Genomic DNA, 14,307 nt, shown 5'->3' with positions numbered 1-14,307 from the left:
CTGTTTGAAATGCTGCATATTATTGGTGAATATATTTTAAATAGTTTTTGTTATTGTAATTACAACTTCATTAATATCTGATTTCTTTTTGAGACTTCTAGTATGCATCTTTTTTCTTCTCAGAAGAATCCTTCATTTGCAGCTAAAGCTATATGAAAACTTGCCAACTATATGAGGAAGACTGAGAAATGCTGTGGGATGTGTGCATTCACTGAGATGAGATCTTGTACTACCATCCTCTTTCTTCCTTCTGTTTAAAAAAAAAAACCCTCACCAAATATTATTTTACCAATCATTTAAAATGGACTGCTTAGAGACAGTCTTTTTGGGGGGGTGGGGAGTGGTGGTGGAATTCCATTTGCTTTGTTGCTGCTTTCTTGACCATTTCTTGAGCCTTATAAAGTGACCATTTGGCCTTTGAAGGGCATGGTGTGAGTGTGAAGAAAAAGAAATTGAATTAATTTGATGATTCACAATAAGAATCTGTCGTTCTATTCTTACTCATTTTCATAATGCTTTATAGCTTGCTTAACACAATCCTAATCACATAGACCCAAAAGACATGAGTACCTCTGTATCTAAGGAATTCTGCACTGCAGCCTGAGCTGTTCCTTTTGCCAGGTCTTTATGGGTTAAATATCTAAGAGCTTTTGGAACCCTTTGAACTGTTGCTAAATGGTGCAGTTTAGATGCACTTGTATGTCTAAACCTACAGTTCTACAGAAAATGGAGGAGCAAAGAAGAAGCAGTACCCTTTGGTCATGGAGGTGACAGGTATAAAACACGTTTTTTGTGAAGAAAAAATAAATTGTACATCTATACATGCTTTTTCCTTTTTGTTATTTTTTTTTTGGAAGAGTGCATCAAGACTTCCATGAGCGCAGACTTCTGATACTGATCTCCATTAGTGTCTGGTGTCTGTTATCAGGGTGTTAAAAGTGATCTACACAGGCAGTTCCCTTGGTTTCATCGTGGCTCTCTGAGAAACTCACTGTCTGTCTTGTTATGGTCTAGAGCCATGTGCAGAATGTGTTGTAGCAAGAGCTGAGGGGGTGACAACTGTGCAAGAAGGGTGACAGTGAGAGCACTGAGCAGGGATGGGATTGTGCAATGTGTAGTTTTCCTTCACTGTGTGCTGTAAGCCCTGCAGAATGTGGCCCTGTGTTTTTCTGTCTTCCCTTTTTCCCAGTTACAGCATTTATTTTTTCTGTTTTGGGTTTATAGTGTTTTTTCCAAGAACAGTAGAATTACTTTCATTGACCATTTATTGAAGTTTTCCATCATTTGAATTTAATGAACGGCTTTCTTGTATGTTTAAAGTATAAAGAAAAACAAAAAAATAGCTTTCTCTTGAAATTATTACTTTTCCAGCCTTTAGATCAAGCTACTTTCTCTTCTTTAGAAGATGCCTTCTAAATAAGGCTCCTAGATCTGCAGCCGTAGTTTCATGCTTTAAAATTTCTAGCAAACCTGCTAGAAATGAAGAAAAAAATACTCCTAAGTGGATGCAAGTTCTATTGGATTAAGCAGTTACTGACTCTGAAGGACCACTGAGAAGACTGTGAAGATGTTTATTTATTTTTCTGGATGCTTTGCAAAATGCATAGCCAAAAGCAGTCATCTTTGAAAAGTGTTGTCCTGAATAATAAATGGAGTTGTGTCACTCGTGCAAACATTTTTACAAGAAAGGCTATCAGAATTTCACATAGGAATTCTTGAGAGCATTAAGTTTTCTTCTTTTTGCCTCTTTCATGCTTCAAAGAATGATCTTTAGGAAATAATGAAGATTAAGAATTCAAAGTTTCAGAGATTTATGGAGACAGTTAGTTATTGATTTGGAACTCTAGAATTCTTGTCTAACTATGACAGGTTATTGAAAACTTAGTAAAAGCTGTAGGCTTCTGTTCAGAGATTGGAAAATTAATTCAAAATTTTAGTGAGAAACAATAGATAACCTACTTCATAGCAGCTGTAGTAATAATTTTTATTATGATATATTGCCTGTCTTAGAGCTCAATGCCTAATTGTTTGGAGATAATAATTTGAAGACAGGACATGACAGGAGTATCATAAAACAAAATGTTTCTGGGGATAGTGGAGATAGTTAAGGCGTATGCCTTAGCTGCTGGATAGACTATCTGAATTCATTGTTTTTGCAAGAAATAAACAGTTTGTGGTGGTTTTTTTTTGTTGTGAAGGGATTATGCAAATGTTCTTATGATATACTCTTCTTTTTATTTGATATTTAAAGACCCTTTCCCCTGTTGCTTGACTTGTATTTCCTTAATCCTTTAATCTATTCTTGAAAACTTTTATCCTGCATATGAGAGAGTGGTTCCTGATGGGAAAATCAACTTCATTTTCTGAGCTTCTTTGTCAAGATGGGAGGGACAATGAAGCAGTTGAAGCAGTTGTGCCATGTATGGTTCCTGAAACTGCAGCTTTTAAAGCAAACATTCAGATGGGTCATTAAGAGCAGGTGCTCTCACTTTTGATGGCGCTGGAGTTTTTACAGCCCCTGTTCCAGACAGCCCTGCTGGGACAGCCCTGCCCACAGCCCTGCTGACTGTAGGGTGCTGAAACACCTTCTGGGTGTTACAGCCTAGACAGGAGGGTCCAAAGAGCAAATGCACCCTGCTCCCTTGTAAATCCCCTTCTCCTGCCTCTAACGTCAGACTTTGCTCTATTGCAGAACTAACGTCACCAGAAGTGTTTTGTGTATTTACTTGCTTTCTAGAAGACTTAAGGCTTGATCCGGCTGTCCCTGACAGAACTGCCCTGGGCTAGGACCTTCCTGGCCATTTTGTTATGGGCTTTCCATTCCCTGGGGTGTCAGGCCTGAAAGCTTGGCATTTTAACCATGTGTGTAGTCTAGCAGCTAGGGAAAAGGGCACAATTCTGGCTGTGGGGACCACAGGGGAGGATGATGAAGTCAGACCTGCACAGGTTTCTGCAGAGATAATCTGGGAGTAATCAATATGCAGAATATCTGAATTCTGGACAGTTCAGATTGATAAGAGATAGAAAAAGAGCAGTGAGAGTAACTTTGCATCTCAACTCTAATGTGTGCAGGGCTGCTGCTCCTATAAATGAAAGCCCTTGAGCCATTGCAGTGGGTTGGGTTTTTCTCTGTAAGTAGCTTGTACATATTTCTGTAAACGAGGACACAAGAAGCAGGCACTTTTTGGGTAGCTGCAATGCTGCCTGGGAAAACCCCGAGGGTTCTTGATGGTTTTTTAATAGCCTAGACAGAATGCTGTGAATATATAAACATTACAGATTAGAAGAAGAGAGTGAAAGAGAAAATATTAAGTCTTCCTCAGACTTAAATTCTGATCTTCCCCACCCCCTGTCAAGTACCTTTGACAAATACCCACTGAGCCATCCTTCTGCAGCATCATTTGTGCTGTAAATGTGTTACCTCCTGGCAATATGCTTCATGAAAAAGAGCTGCTTCCAAAGATCAGTTAATTATAATTACGTTACCGGAAGCATTTTTATTCTGAATTATGATAGCTGACTAATCAGGATGCAGGTCATTTTTTTTATTATGCTTGTGAGAGATCAAGGGCTGTACACAGTGATCCATAAAATTCCATCCTGGTTAACTGTTCCTTCCAATATCAATGTATTTCATCATGTTGTTAACATGGGCTTGATTTCTGTATTCCCTGCAATTTTGAAGGCAAGGAAGAAAAGCAAAATCCAAGAACATCATCAAGCACATATTGCTTAGCAAGCTCTCTGTTGAAGAGGAAAAATGCTTGGCAGAGATCAGTGGTCTATGCACTGAATATGTAGCACTACTTTTTTCTCAAACAGAATCTACTGAAGTTGTTACCCTAAATTTATGTCATGGTTTCTTTGTGGTTCACCTTGTGTATCTGTGTCAGAATTGCTGTGAACTTCCATCTGGTGTATCCTTGCCCACAGTGGGTATTTTATCAGGATGTGTGGTCTGAGAGGTGGCAGTTGTAGTGACAGATTGTATGGAAGTATCAGTTAGTTCAGTATCAGTCAAAGATAAGAGTGAACTATAACCAAGTTCTGACTCACAAGTAACAGATGAAGTTATACAATTTAGTGTGTTTTATTTCTGGAAGTCTTTTTGGTTTTGCCTCTATACTAAAGCAGGTTTAGTGTTGCTGTCTTGGTGTATAAATTGATTTGAGGAAACACAAATAGCAGTCACCAAGCTTACTGTGTAATTCTTCAAAGTTTCAGTGATTTGTTGAAATTTCTTATTTATCATTCCTGCTTCAGGCTTGCACCATTTTCTTTACATTGCATATGGAATGTTGTTTATATTTTCCTAAATTATTTTAAGGCTTTCTGAGCTTTTCGGGTTTTTTTTCTACATGCCATTGTCACAATAAAAAAGAGAGGGAAACTGCTGTGCCTACCAACTTTGGAAACTGTTTCACATTGAGGAAGGCAGGTGTGATGTGAAAATGACTTCCAGTCCTGAAGTTCTTGTGTGTCTTTCTTTAAAAGGGAGGACAGGGAACTGTACCAGCAAGGTAAGGGGCAGTTTGGAAGAAAAAGGAATTACTTCCTTTTTGCAGTTGAGAGTAGGTACTGATGTGCTTAATTTGTTCCTTTTAAAATAATTTTTCACAAAAGTAGGTACAAGTCATGCCTTCTTAGTTCTTTCTTCCTCTGCTCCCCTTTCCCAACTGTTAATTTTTGTCAGTCCACCATCCTCTCCTTGTTCCAGCACTTGAGAGTGTTATTGTATAACAATTGTATATTATATTGTATAATTGTATTGTATAATCAACCTCATTTAAAAATCAACTGTAGGACCTGCAAGGTGTATTCTTGCTTTGGAAGGCCAAATGGGTGTTATTGCTGAATATTTTATTCAACCTTAATATCTTTTTTCTTCCTTTCTCTTCCTATCCATAATGTGTTAATATAAGGACTGTCAAAAGTTTAGTAATTCTGTACTAGTTGTGTTTTGTGCACCATGAATGTAAAAGTCAGTATTTTAGAGAAAATTTGCAATGTAATAGAGTTGTAAGTAATGGTATTCCTTTGGTTTTATATCTTTGGCTTGAAGAGAGGTTGTTTGATTACCCAATTAAATAGAGAACCAACACCTCATGGTGAGATAATTGTGGAAAAAATTCTTACAATGGCAGTTTTGAGCACTGGATTATTAAATAACAGACCTCCAGGTAAACCTTACTGCACAACCCTACGTTTTACATCTTACTTAAATGTTTTGAAATGATACTTGTTCTGGAAGGGTCTGCTTGTAGTGATCTTCTCCAATCCTCTCTAGGTATAAAGTCATTAGTCTTAAACCTGGAATTTAACTTCATGTCCAGGAGTTAGAAATTATTCTTAATATAGAAAAGCTGATGATTCTGTCTGTAGCATTTTGAAGAATGTTTCTTTAAGCTTTCTCTTGGGTGGACACTTGAATGTTTGCAGAGTGGGAGAAGAAATTGGACAGGGAGGAGGATTTTACTTGTCTTTGTTTTAACTAACCAAATAGGATAGAACTTTGGGTTGCTCTTCCTTCTGGCAGAGATTAATGGGCAGGCTGTGAATGAGACTGACATAACAGACATAGTTTGTTGTTCCTGGGCTCTGTGTGATTCAAGAGACTGACATGGACATGGATAAATATGCCAGTAAATCTTAAAATCTGAAACGCTTGTGATGAGCAGCTGGAAATGGAAAAATGGAAAGAGATGACCTCTTCTCCTCCCCCATCTAACACTTAAGCAATGGGAACAGAAGGTCTACAGGCCAGAGAATGTGGCCTGTGGTTTGTTTTCATGTTACAGTTTTCAGAACATGCAGTTGGCTTCCTAAATTGATCTCTGTGTGTGCAAGGCCTCGCAGTGCTGTGTAGGAATTCAGTTTTCTGAAGTGTTCACAGAGCCTCTTCAGGCCTGGCAGTTATTTAAAGTGATCATATAAAACATGAAAAGTGATCATATAAAGTGATCATATAAAACATGATTCCTCAGGATTTTTTTTTGGGGGGGTTGCTCTGCAGAGGCTTTGACAAAAGGCACTTCTGAAGGGCCTTTGTATATTTTCCAAATGTCTTTAAAAGTGTTGTGGGGCACATACAGCAATCTCTCTGCCTAAAATTACCTGGCAGAAGTAATGACAATACCTTTGCTGAAATAGTTCTCTGGGCCTCTGGTGGTGGGTGAGAGAACGCCTGAAATCTTCCCAGGATTTCCAGCGTGCCTCCCGGTGTGTGAGAATTCCTGTCACGTACGAGGGTGTCAGAGGTTTCTGTTCGAGGGGGGAGAAGAGGAGCCCAATGAATGCCTTTAGCAGGAGCCTGCTTGTGCCTGATGGAGTTTTTGCAGGCTGGGTTTAATTTTAGTTCTCTTGGTGGGTCTGACGCTGGCTCTGCACTGCACCGGAGTCTTTCTTTAAGCATTACGTGAAATTTCATGAACTGAGACTGACTTGAAAAGAGGATGCAGCCACACTTGTTAGTTACTGAGCCTAGGGGAGCACGCTGCATCTGTCGACACTCTTTTCATGAGATTATTTTTCTTTAGCTGCTTTGTGAACGTTTCCTTTAAACTTTATTTAGAGAAATCAGTATGTGTTCTCTGCAGTAAACAATTCTAAAATGTTCTATAGAAATACATTTAGGACTGCTTGCAGTTTTTTGTCTCCGTGTGCTGAAGTCACTTTAAATCCATCACCCCAGCCTGTAGAGTCGTCAGGCAGAAATCTTGCTGGGAAGGTAGATGAGTTCTTCCTGCAGCAGTTTTGCTTGAGCATACTGAAGACAGCCATGTAATAAGGTGTAGTAATGAAACCTGTTGGAATTTTAGAGGAGCACCTCATTCCTTTGATCTTGCTAAGGAGCAATGATTCAAGTGCTACAGATTGTAAAGGATCTGGTGTCGCCAGCAAGACGGAGAACAGATGCTGCCAGGAAAGGTAAGAGCAGCTCTGGGATTTACTCAGTGTTCTCAGTAACTTGCTGTGAATCAGAAATATTTGGGGAGTTTGTTTGTAGTTAAATTGCATACTTGATACTTAAAAATGCTCTTTGTTGTAGCATGTACAGCTGCCATAATTTGGCTTGGAACTATATTAAGCCTAATTATTATCGTTTTTGCAACTGCTGCTTTCCCAAAGAGAATCCCAGTGACGTTTGTGATGCTGAAAATTGAGTTTGTCAGCATCTGTAACTGTTACTGTTGTACTAAAGATTTGCCCTTTTTTTTGTTTGTTTGTTTTTGTGGTAAAAACATTTTTGTTGTCAGGAGCGCTCAGGATGTGAAAATAGCAGTCGTATTCTGTGTAGTTTTGAGAGTGAAAATAGTTTTTAGAGTCGTAATGCTCTAAATGAGAATAAGAGCAAAACCAGGCTTCTTTAGAGCTTATGGAAATGGGAGACTGGAAGTACACAGCTGCACTGCTGGCTAGGTTTTACAATTAGATTATTTTAGATTACAACTAACTTCAAAATCCAAAATCCCTCTTGCAAGTGTAAGAAAAACTACTTGAAATAATCAATGATTGTTTGAATTCAATTGATGTTAAATGCTGTTCTCCTTTACTTCAGTGTGTTGAACATTTGTGGTTTTTTTTGCTAAAGTAGTGCCATCTTTTGTGGTATCTGGCACACAGCTAATGAGAAACTGATTAAACACTTCTTTTGTCTTTTACATCTTAATTATTTGCAAGTGCTAAATATTTGGTTTGTAGAGGAACTAAATAATTTGTAGGGATAACTTAAAAAATTTCATTCTTACTAGAATTAATTTGCTGGGACTAGTTTATTTTGTATTGAATAGGTTGTGAATAATTTAGGATTTACAGCATCTGCCTGTTACTGTGCCATTTTTCTATTCTGCCCTTATGTGTAATGTGTGGCTGTAGGCAAGTAGTTTTATTTCAAACCAAGTAACATCAGGCTGCTCTAATTGTAACAAGTCAGGTAATGAAACACCTCTGTAAGTAAACAAAAGGAGTGAAGGTAGAACTGGGCTCAGCTGTTACCCTCTTTTTCTGAAAGAAAAAAAGGTAAGGTTCCTAATTATTTCCTTAGATTTTGCAGTGATTGGTTGAACATCTCCCCCAAGAGTTGTGTAGTTTCATCCCAGTGAATTACTTGACTTCAGCACTGTTCAGTGTTCATTTTTGATTTGTGCTGCTTCCAGAGAAGGACGAAGGGACAGAAGCTCTGTTCTGCACGTACCTCACTAGTCAGGCAGGATTTTTATAGAACTACTGTAAGAACTGCATAAAAAGATGTAACACCAAAAGCCATAGAAATACTTATTTATAGGAACAGATTCAATGGAATTGAAAGGGAAGGCTTTGAAAAACATGAAGAAATGCTCTTTCTCAGTTCTAAAGCTTTCAGGTTTTTTTTCTGTTTATTTTACTCCCTTAGTGAAAGACATTAATTTTGGTCATTGTTGGGTGGTATTCTCAAGCTGCTACTAACTGAGCTAATTAGGTGTTAGCTCCTACAGAACCCGGTGGTGCATTTTGATGAGCAATGTTTAGATCTTTACATTAAAAAAACATTCAAGTATTCTGAAGAAAACATTTACACAAGATGCAAAATGCTGACAGGTTTTGGTGATCGATACAGTAATTTGAGTAGATATTAGATTTTTTTTCTTCACAGCGTGCAACATTAAGCATCTGGTGTACATGAAGGGCTGTATTCTGCAGAAATGACTCATTCTCGGTATTGTTCTCAGTAAATGGAAAAATGGACTTGTAAAGAAAGAGTTGCTAGGAAGCCCACTGTGAATGTGAGGTGAATCCGTTGAGACACGGGGGATGATGTGTGAAGTGTTTACCAAAGTGCTTTCAAATTGGTGTTACTAAACTGTAAAGATTGTAAATCCCACTCCTCAGGTCCATCCTCCTCTTTCTCTTTAAAAAGTGTTTTCATTAGAATATAATTTCTTGGGAGGTAAATGTTACAAAGGAGCACAGTGTATTAATTGCATAGTTCATATGTAGTATCAAGTTAAAAACTTCTTTAAGACTGAAGGTCCTAACCAAGTAACTTTTTATAAATGGTACATAAGGTTGGGGGGAGGGTGGGGAAGGATTCCTCTGCCTTCCAATTTTCCCAAGATTTATTTTCAGACCGGGGCTTAGAAGCACAGTTAATAGCCAAGAGAGCATCCATCATTCAACATCAGAAGCTTGTTATAAGGTCTGCAGTAAGCACAGCTACTCTGGAGATGAAAATTCAATCCCTGCAGAAGAAATTCCTGCAGAATGCCATTTAAAAGAGCCCCATTACTAATGCTTCATGAGTTGAAATGTAGATTTAATGGGGTAGCTGAGGAGCCTGACAGAGTTGCGGAGTCTAATTTTGGTTTTTTATGGGCCAGTCTGTTTTCATTGTGGCTGTGACCTATGCCACAGGTCAAATTAAATTAAATTTTCTGTATCATAAGAGGTTGAGAAATAGGTGGTTTACAAGACTAAATCCCACAAAGAGTCAGGCAGTGTGAGCATGAGTGTCTGCCTTGTCTCCCAGTGCAAGACCTGTGGTTCTGGTTTAGTCTTCAGTCTTTGGCTGCTGAAGATGATATCAGAAAATCCTTCAGTAGGCCTGGGAGTCTTGCTTAGTGAATACATGAAGTGAGCTAAACAGTCAGTTTTGATTCATAATGTCTCACATTTCCATACTTTTTAAAAATCTTGTGCTGTTTAAAAATTGAATTATTCAATATTTTTAGGAAAAAAAAAAGTCCTATAATTGTTTTCCATAGTTTTCCAATTGCAGTGAAGCTGAGTATGTATATTTTGTTTTTTGGTTTTTATGGGTTTAGTCTTTGGGAAACTCCAGACCCTTACCATGTCAGATTCGTTAGAGGAAAAAATTGCCACTAGTCATTTATTGTCAGAGGAGTAACCCTTTACATGTCCTGTAAGTCTGAAGGTGAACATGAAGTTGTAAAGAAATTTAAGGGGTTGGCATTATTTTATTTATGAAATCAAAACTCTGCTTTGAATAAAATGATAAATCATGGCAGTATAAAATTCTCTTGACAATGTTCTGATTTGAAGCCAAACATTTTATGAGATCTGAAACCTTTCTGAATTTTAAAAAATAGTTCAAATGCTACTTGTCCTAGAGAAATCCACATAGAGTATAAATCTACTAATTATTTTCTTCTTTTCCATCACTAAAATCTTGGTTGAAATCCAGGTTGTATAAAATTACTGAAGAAATACTCATGTTTACTTCTTTCCTCCCTTCCTCCTCTTACAGATGGCTACAGCCGAACTTAATTGGCAACATCACCTTGATGTTAGGATATAAAAAGAGACGTTGTATTAAAACACTTCTAGCAGATGGGACAACTAAATTGAAATCACAGAATTAAAAAGAGATGCAGTATTTCAGTGAGAGAGAGAGAAACCTGAGAGAAAACTTCAGTTTAATGCTGGTTTTTTTTAATAATGCAAGAGGAGGCATATGTTTGGTCACTGCACTGTTTGGGCCTATGAGGTATGTAAATGTTGGGCCAGCTAAGGATAACTGTGTTTAAATTTTCCAGCAATAAATTGGGAAGTTAGTGCCTGGATTCAGAGCAGCCAGTACTGTGGTGGTACCTTGTATTTCACACTTCGACTTGACAAGAAATAAGCATTTCTTGTCAATGAAATGTTTTCTTTGGTTTGTTTCTCTGGGTGTGGACTAAGTTGATTAGTTGCAAGATGGAGAAAATAGCAAAAAGGTTCCACATCAAGTAGTCATGGTGTTTTCTCTTTACCTTTGGTGATAATAGAGGAAAAGTGTGCTCAAATCAAAAGCATTCCATTGAGGCATCTACTAAAATATGAGAAACTTCCTTCAATCCCTTGATTTTTCTGTTTGTTGTAGCATCTTTGCAAGGAAGGCTGAGAGTTTTGCCTCTTATGGGAATTTCCAGGGTTACTTGAAAATCTTATTTTATTTTTTCATATAATACTGTTATGATCCATCTTGAGTATTTTAACTGATAAATGCTGGATTAGAAGTAAAGGTTTCTCTAGATTCATATACCTATCCTCAAATTACTTCATTTTTTTAAAGGAGACTGGCCAGAAGAGCCAAGTTTAAAAATATAAAAATTAATGAGCTCTTCAGTGAGCTGAAAGCAGGGAGTTAATTTTTTTTTTTTTTGGTCATTAAATATGAAATTCTGCTCACAGGAGCCAAGATAATGTATGGTAGTCTGCAGCTCATCAGTACAGGTACACAGCTTCAATTCACAATTTACTGTGGCAAAGTTTCCAGCAGTGTGACACAATTTAACTCTATTTCAACAGTTCTTCTGACATTATTTGTGCTGAAGTTTCAGCTATGGTTTCACAAATAATTAATGTTGGCAGAAATGTCTCCTCCTGCCTTGCCTCTGCTGCTCACTTGGCCTTTCGATCCCTGCTCAGATGCCCACAGTGCTTCACCTGCATTTGTGTACCCGTGCTGTGGTTTGGAGAGGGACACTGTACTTCTCATTCTTGCTGAGCTACTGTAACCTTGATCAGTTTATCTAATCCACCTGCTAATACAACTGATCCACTGCTGGTGCAGCTCCACAGAGGTGCTTGTGAGCTCCAAGGAGGAGCCAGCAGTGGGATGGGAGTGAATCCATGGGGACAACCTTCCTTCAGTGCTGCCACTGGCTGAGGCTAATGGGGAATGCTGGTGGGATTTCCTTCTGCTGGAGTGTGAAGAATTAACCTCGGGATGATACAGACACAAGCAAGTAATAACACAGTTGGGTCACACTGCACAGCTGGACACACAGTGACTCATCCAGAGTGTTTTTACCTGATATTCTCTATTTCTGTGGCTGGCATTTGTTATGTCTCACCTTAAATAATAGTAACTTTCATGGGTTACACCTACATCGTGGCTTTTCCATTGAATTTCTTATCCTGACATTTTATTGCCTTTTTTACTTTGTTTGAAATTTTATTGTTCCGCTTTGTGTGATGCCAGCTGCAGTGATTAGGAAAGGTCCTGGTGCTGCTTCACCATATGTAGCTGTTAATGGCTTACTTTAGTGTCTGTGTATTTGGTTATTAGGTAGGTAGCATCATTAAACAAAGTCTGTAGGTGTTGTATCTTGGGAATTGGTCTGTGGCACAACAAAATTAGTACAGACAGCTAGAATTCATTTAGCTGTGGAAGAAGTGCAGAGGAAAGAAACACTCACTACTTGTTCTCTCCTTCTGCAGTAATGTTAGTTACCCAAAATGAGATAATTTACAAGCAGGTAAGCCCAGCAAAGGCAGCTCATCCCCAGCTTCCTACTGTGATTTGTTATTCTAGTATGTCTTGGGGTTATTTTTGGGAAGGTGTGACCCTAAACCCATGAACTGTCAACTGTAATATTCTCAGTAATCCTGAAATACAGTTTTAGGGTTCTTATTTGTAGCACATGGGAAATGTGGGAGCTTTAGATAAAATATTCCTATACAAGTAGGCTTGAACGAGAAGGAAGAGTAGGGAATGGTGCAGTAGTGTAACAGGAAAGAGCACAAGAGGTTTGCAGTGATGTTTTTGCTAGATGGGACAGAAATTCAGTTCTGTGTGCATCAGCACAGCTGTTTTGGCATCACTGAGGCTGATCTGACTTGCTGTGTGTGGGGATCTGCAAACCCTGTCCTGGTTTCACTGCAGCAGGAGGCACCTGGCAGCTGGGTGAAAAGACCAACTGAAAGCAAGGTGGGTTTGTTGGGTTCCTTGAAAGAGGAGGACAATGAATGATTGATTCAAGATTAACATTTGGGAAGATTAATGAGTAACATAGTTTTGAGCTCGAGCTGGTAGGATGAGTATATTTGGCTTTCCGGTTTCAGTGATGCTCCAGCTGAGACAAAGATTCTGTGTTGCCTGAGGCATTTGTGCACTGTGTTAGCAGTAGAGCCAAGATCTCAAGCCTGGATCTCTGAACATGGCCAAAAGCTGTTTGTATCCTGTGCCTTCCTTCTCTACTGGCTCTTGTGCTTCTATCAGTGTGGGAATTTTACAACTAAGACATTTTAGTTTGGGTTTGGAGACATTGAGAAAAGGCCGGGAAGCTCTGCCTGAAGGATCTAGAAGAACAAGCCTTATCCTCACTCTTGCATTTTCATAGCTCAGGTGAACATGTTTTTCTGGTCTTGAATTTGGTGGGATGGCAGTTGTGCATATGCTGTTTTCAAGCATATAGAACTTTTTTCTTGCTGTCAAAGTGTAATGCTGATGTTATTTTACATAAGCAAGTATATTTCTTTCCTTGAAGAAAAACTTGTGCTGTTGCGACGTGCACACTTCAAGCAATGAGGGATCATCTAATTTGTTTTAATGTGTTAAGTTCTTAAGTTTTCAGTATTTTATCCTCATACTTATGGAATTTGAAATTCAGTGTTAAATATGAATGTTGATGTCCATGTGTGTTAATTGGGAAGCTGGTACAGAATTTATTTGAAAAGCTTGAAAAGGTGACAGTTTTTTGTTAAATTGCAGTGGGTACGATTAAGCAATGGCACAGAGATAAATGCTAATATTGCTTGTTTGTTTGTTTGTTTTCAATAACTTAGAATGTGGTGAATATTTCAAAGTGACAGGGTCCCAGCTGGACATTTTCCACAGCAGGTAATGAGAGCAGTTGGGTGGCTTAGACAGTGCTTTAGTGTATATTGACATTTACAACTTCCCTCGACATCTTATTTGGCTTCTTCAAAGTATTTTTGTCCTGTTGAACTTCTAGATCTTTTGGTGTAGCTTGTAAGGAAAACATCCAGACTCCTCCAATCAGCTAGCAAAGCACTTTTAAATATTTTTCTTTTAGTTAATCCTGTCTAACAGCAAATAAAAATACGGTTTTTTCAGTGGATTAGCCTCCACTATTTTGTCCTTCTGGTTGCAAATCCAGGCAGTTTCTTTTAAAGGAAATTATCTGTCAGCATTAGTATTAAACTATCCATAAAAATGTTAATTTGAACTGAATTTCCAGATCAAACAGAAAATGTAATTAACGTCAGTTAATTAAATTCTTGGTGGAAATGAGAAAATAAGTACACAGATGCCCAAGACTGCTGTTGTCTCCTTGCTAATAAAGCAGCTAACGAAGCATTTTTAGGAGTACCTGGAAGGGGGCAGGTCCTTGCTGAAAATAATTTCCTCAAGGAACAGATTCTGCTCCCTTCTGCTTCATGTCCCAGGTGATGCAGGTTTTTTCCTCCTGCTGTTATTTTCAGTAGCATTATTACATGTCATCACAAACAAATAAAAGGAAATAGATGTGCAGTCACTTGATTACACACTCTTCTCTCCAGGAGAACAGCACGACCCCTGTG

The 14,307-nt window shown here is 38.3% G+C and overlaps 1 protein-coding gene across 3 annotated transcripts in view; it reads left to right on the top strand.

Moving 5' to 3' along the window:
* Nucleotides 1–14,307, top strand: part of USP6NL (USP6 N-terminal like) — a 113,614-nt gene that overhangs the window by 17,753 nt on the left and 81,554 nt on the right. The window contains exon 1 of one of the 3 annotated variants that reach the window (XM_038153372.1): nucleotides 6,026–6,927. The exons of the other annotated variants lie outside the window; for them this stretch is intronic. Within the exon in view, the coding sequence (XP_038009300.1) occupies nucleotides 6,855–6,927 (73 nt within the window). The 5' untranslated portion in view covers nucleotides 6,026–6,854. Of the gene's footprint in view, nucleotides 1–6,025; nucleotides 6,928–14,307 lie in introns of those variants that run through there. 3 annotated transcript variants of the gene reach the window in all.

Source organism: Motacilla alba, chromosome 1A (genome assembly GCF_015832195.1).
Source record: "Motacilla alba alba isolate MOTALB_02 chromosome 1A, Motacilla_alba_V1.0_pri, whole genome shotgun sequence".
Lineage (NCBI taxonomy): Eukaryota > Metazoa > Chordata > Aves > Passeriformes > Motacillidae > Motacilla > Motacilla alba.
This window is presented reverse-complemented; position numbering and strand designations above follow the sequence as displayed.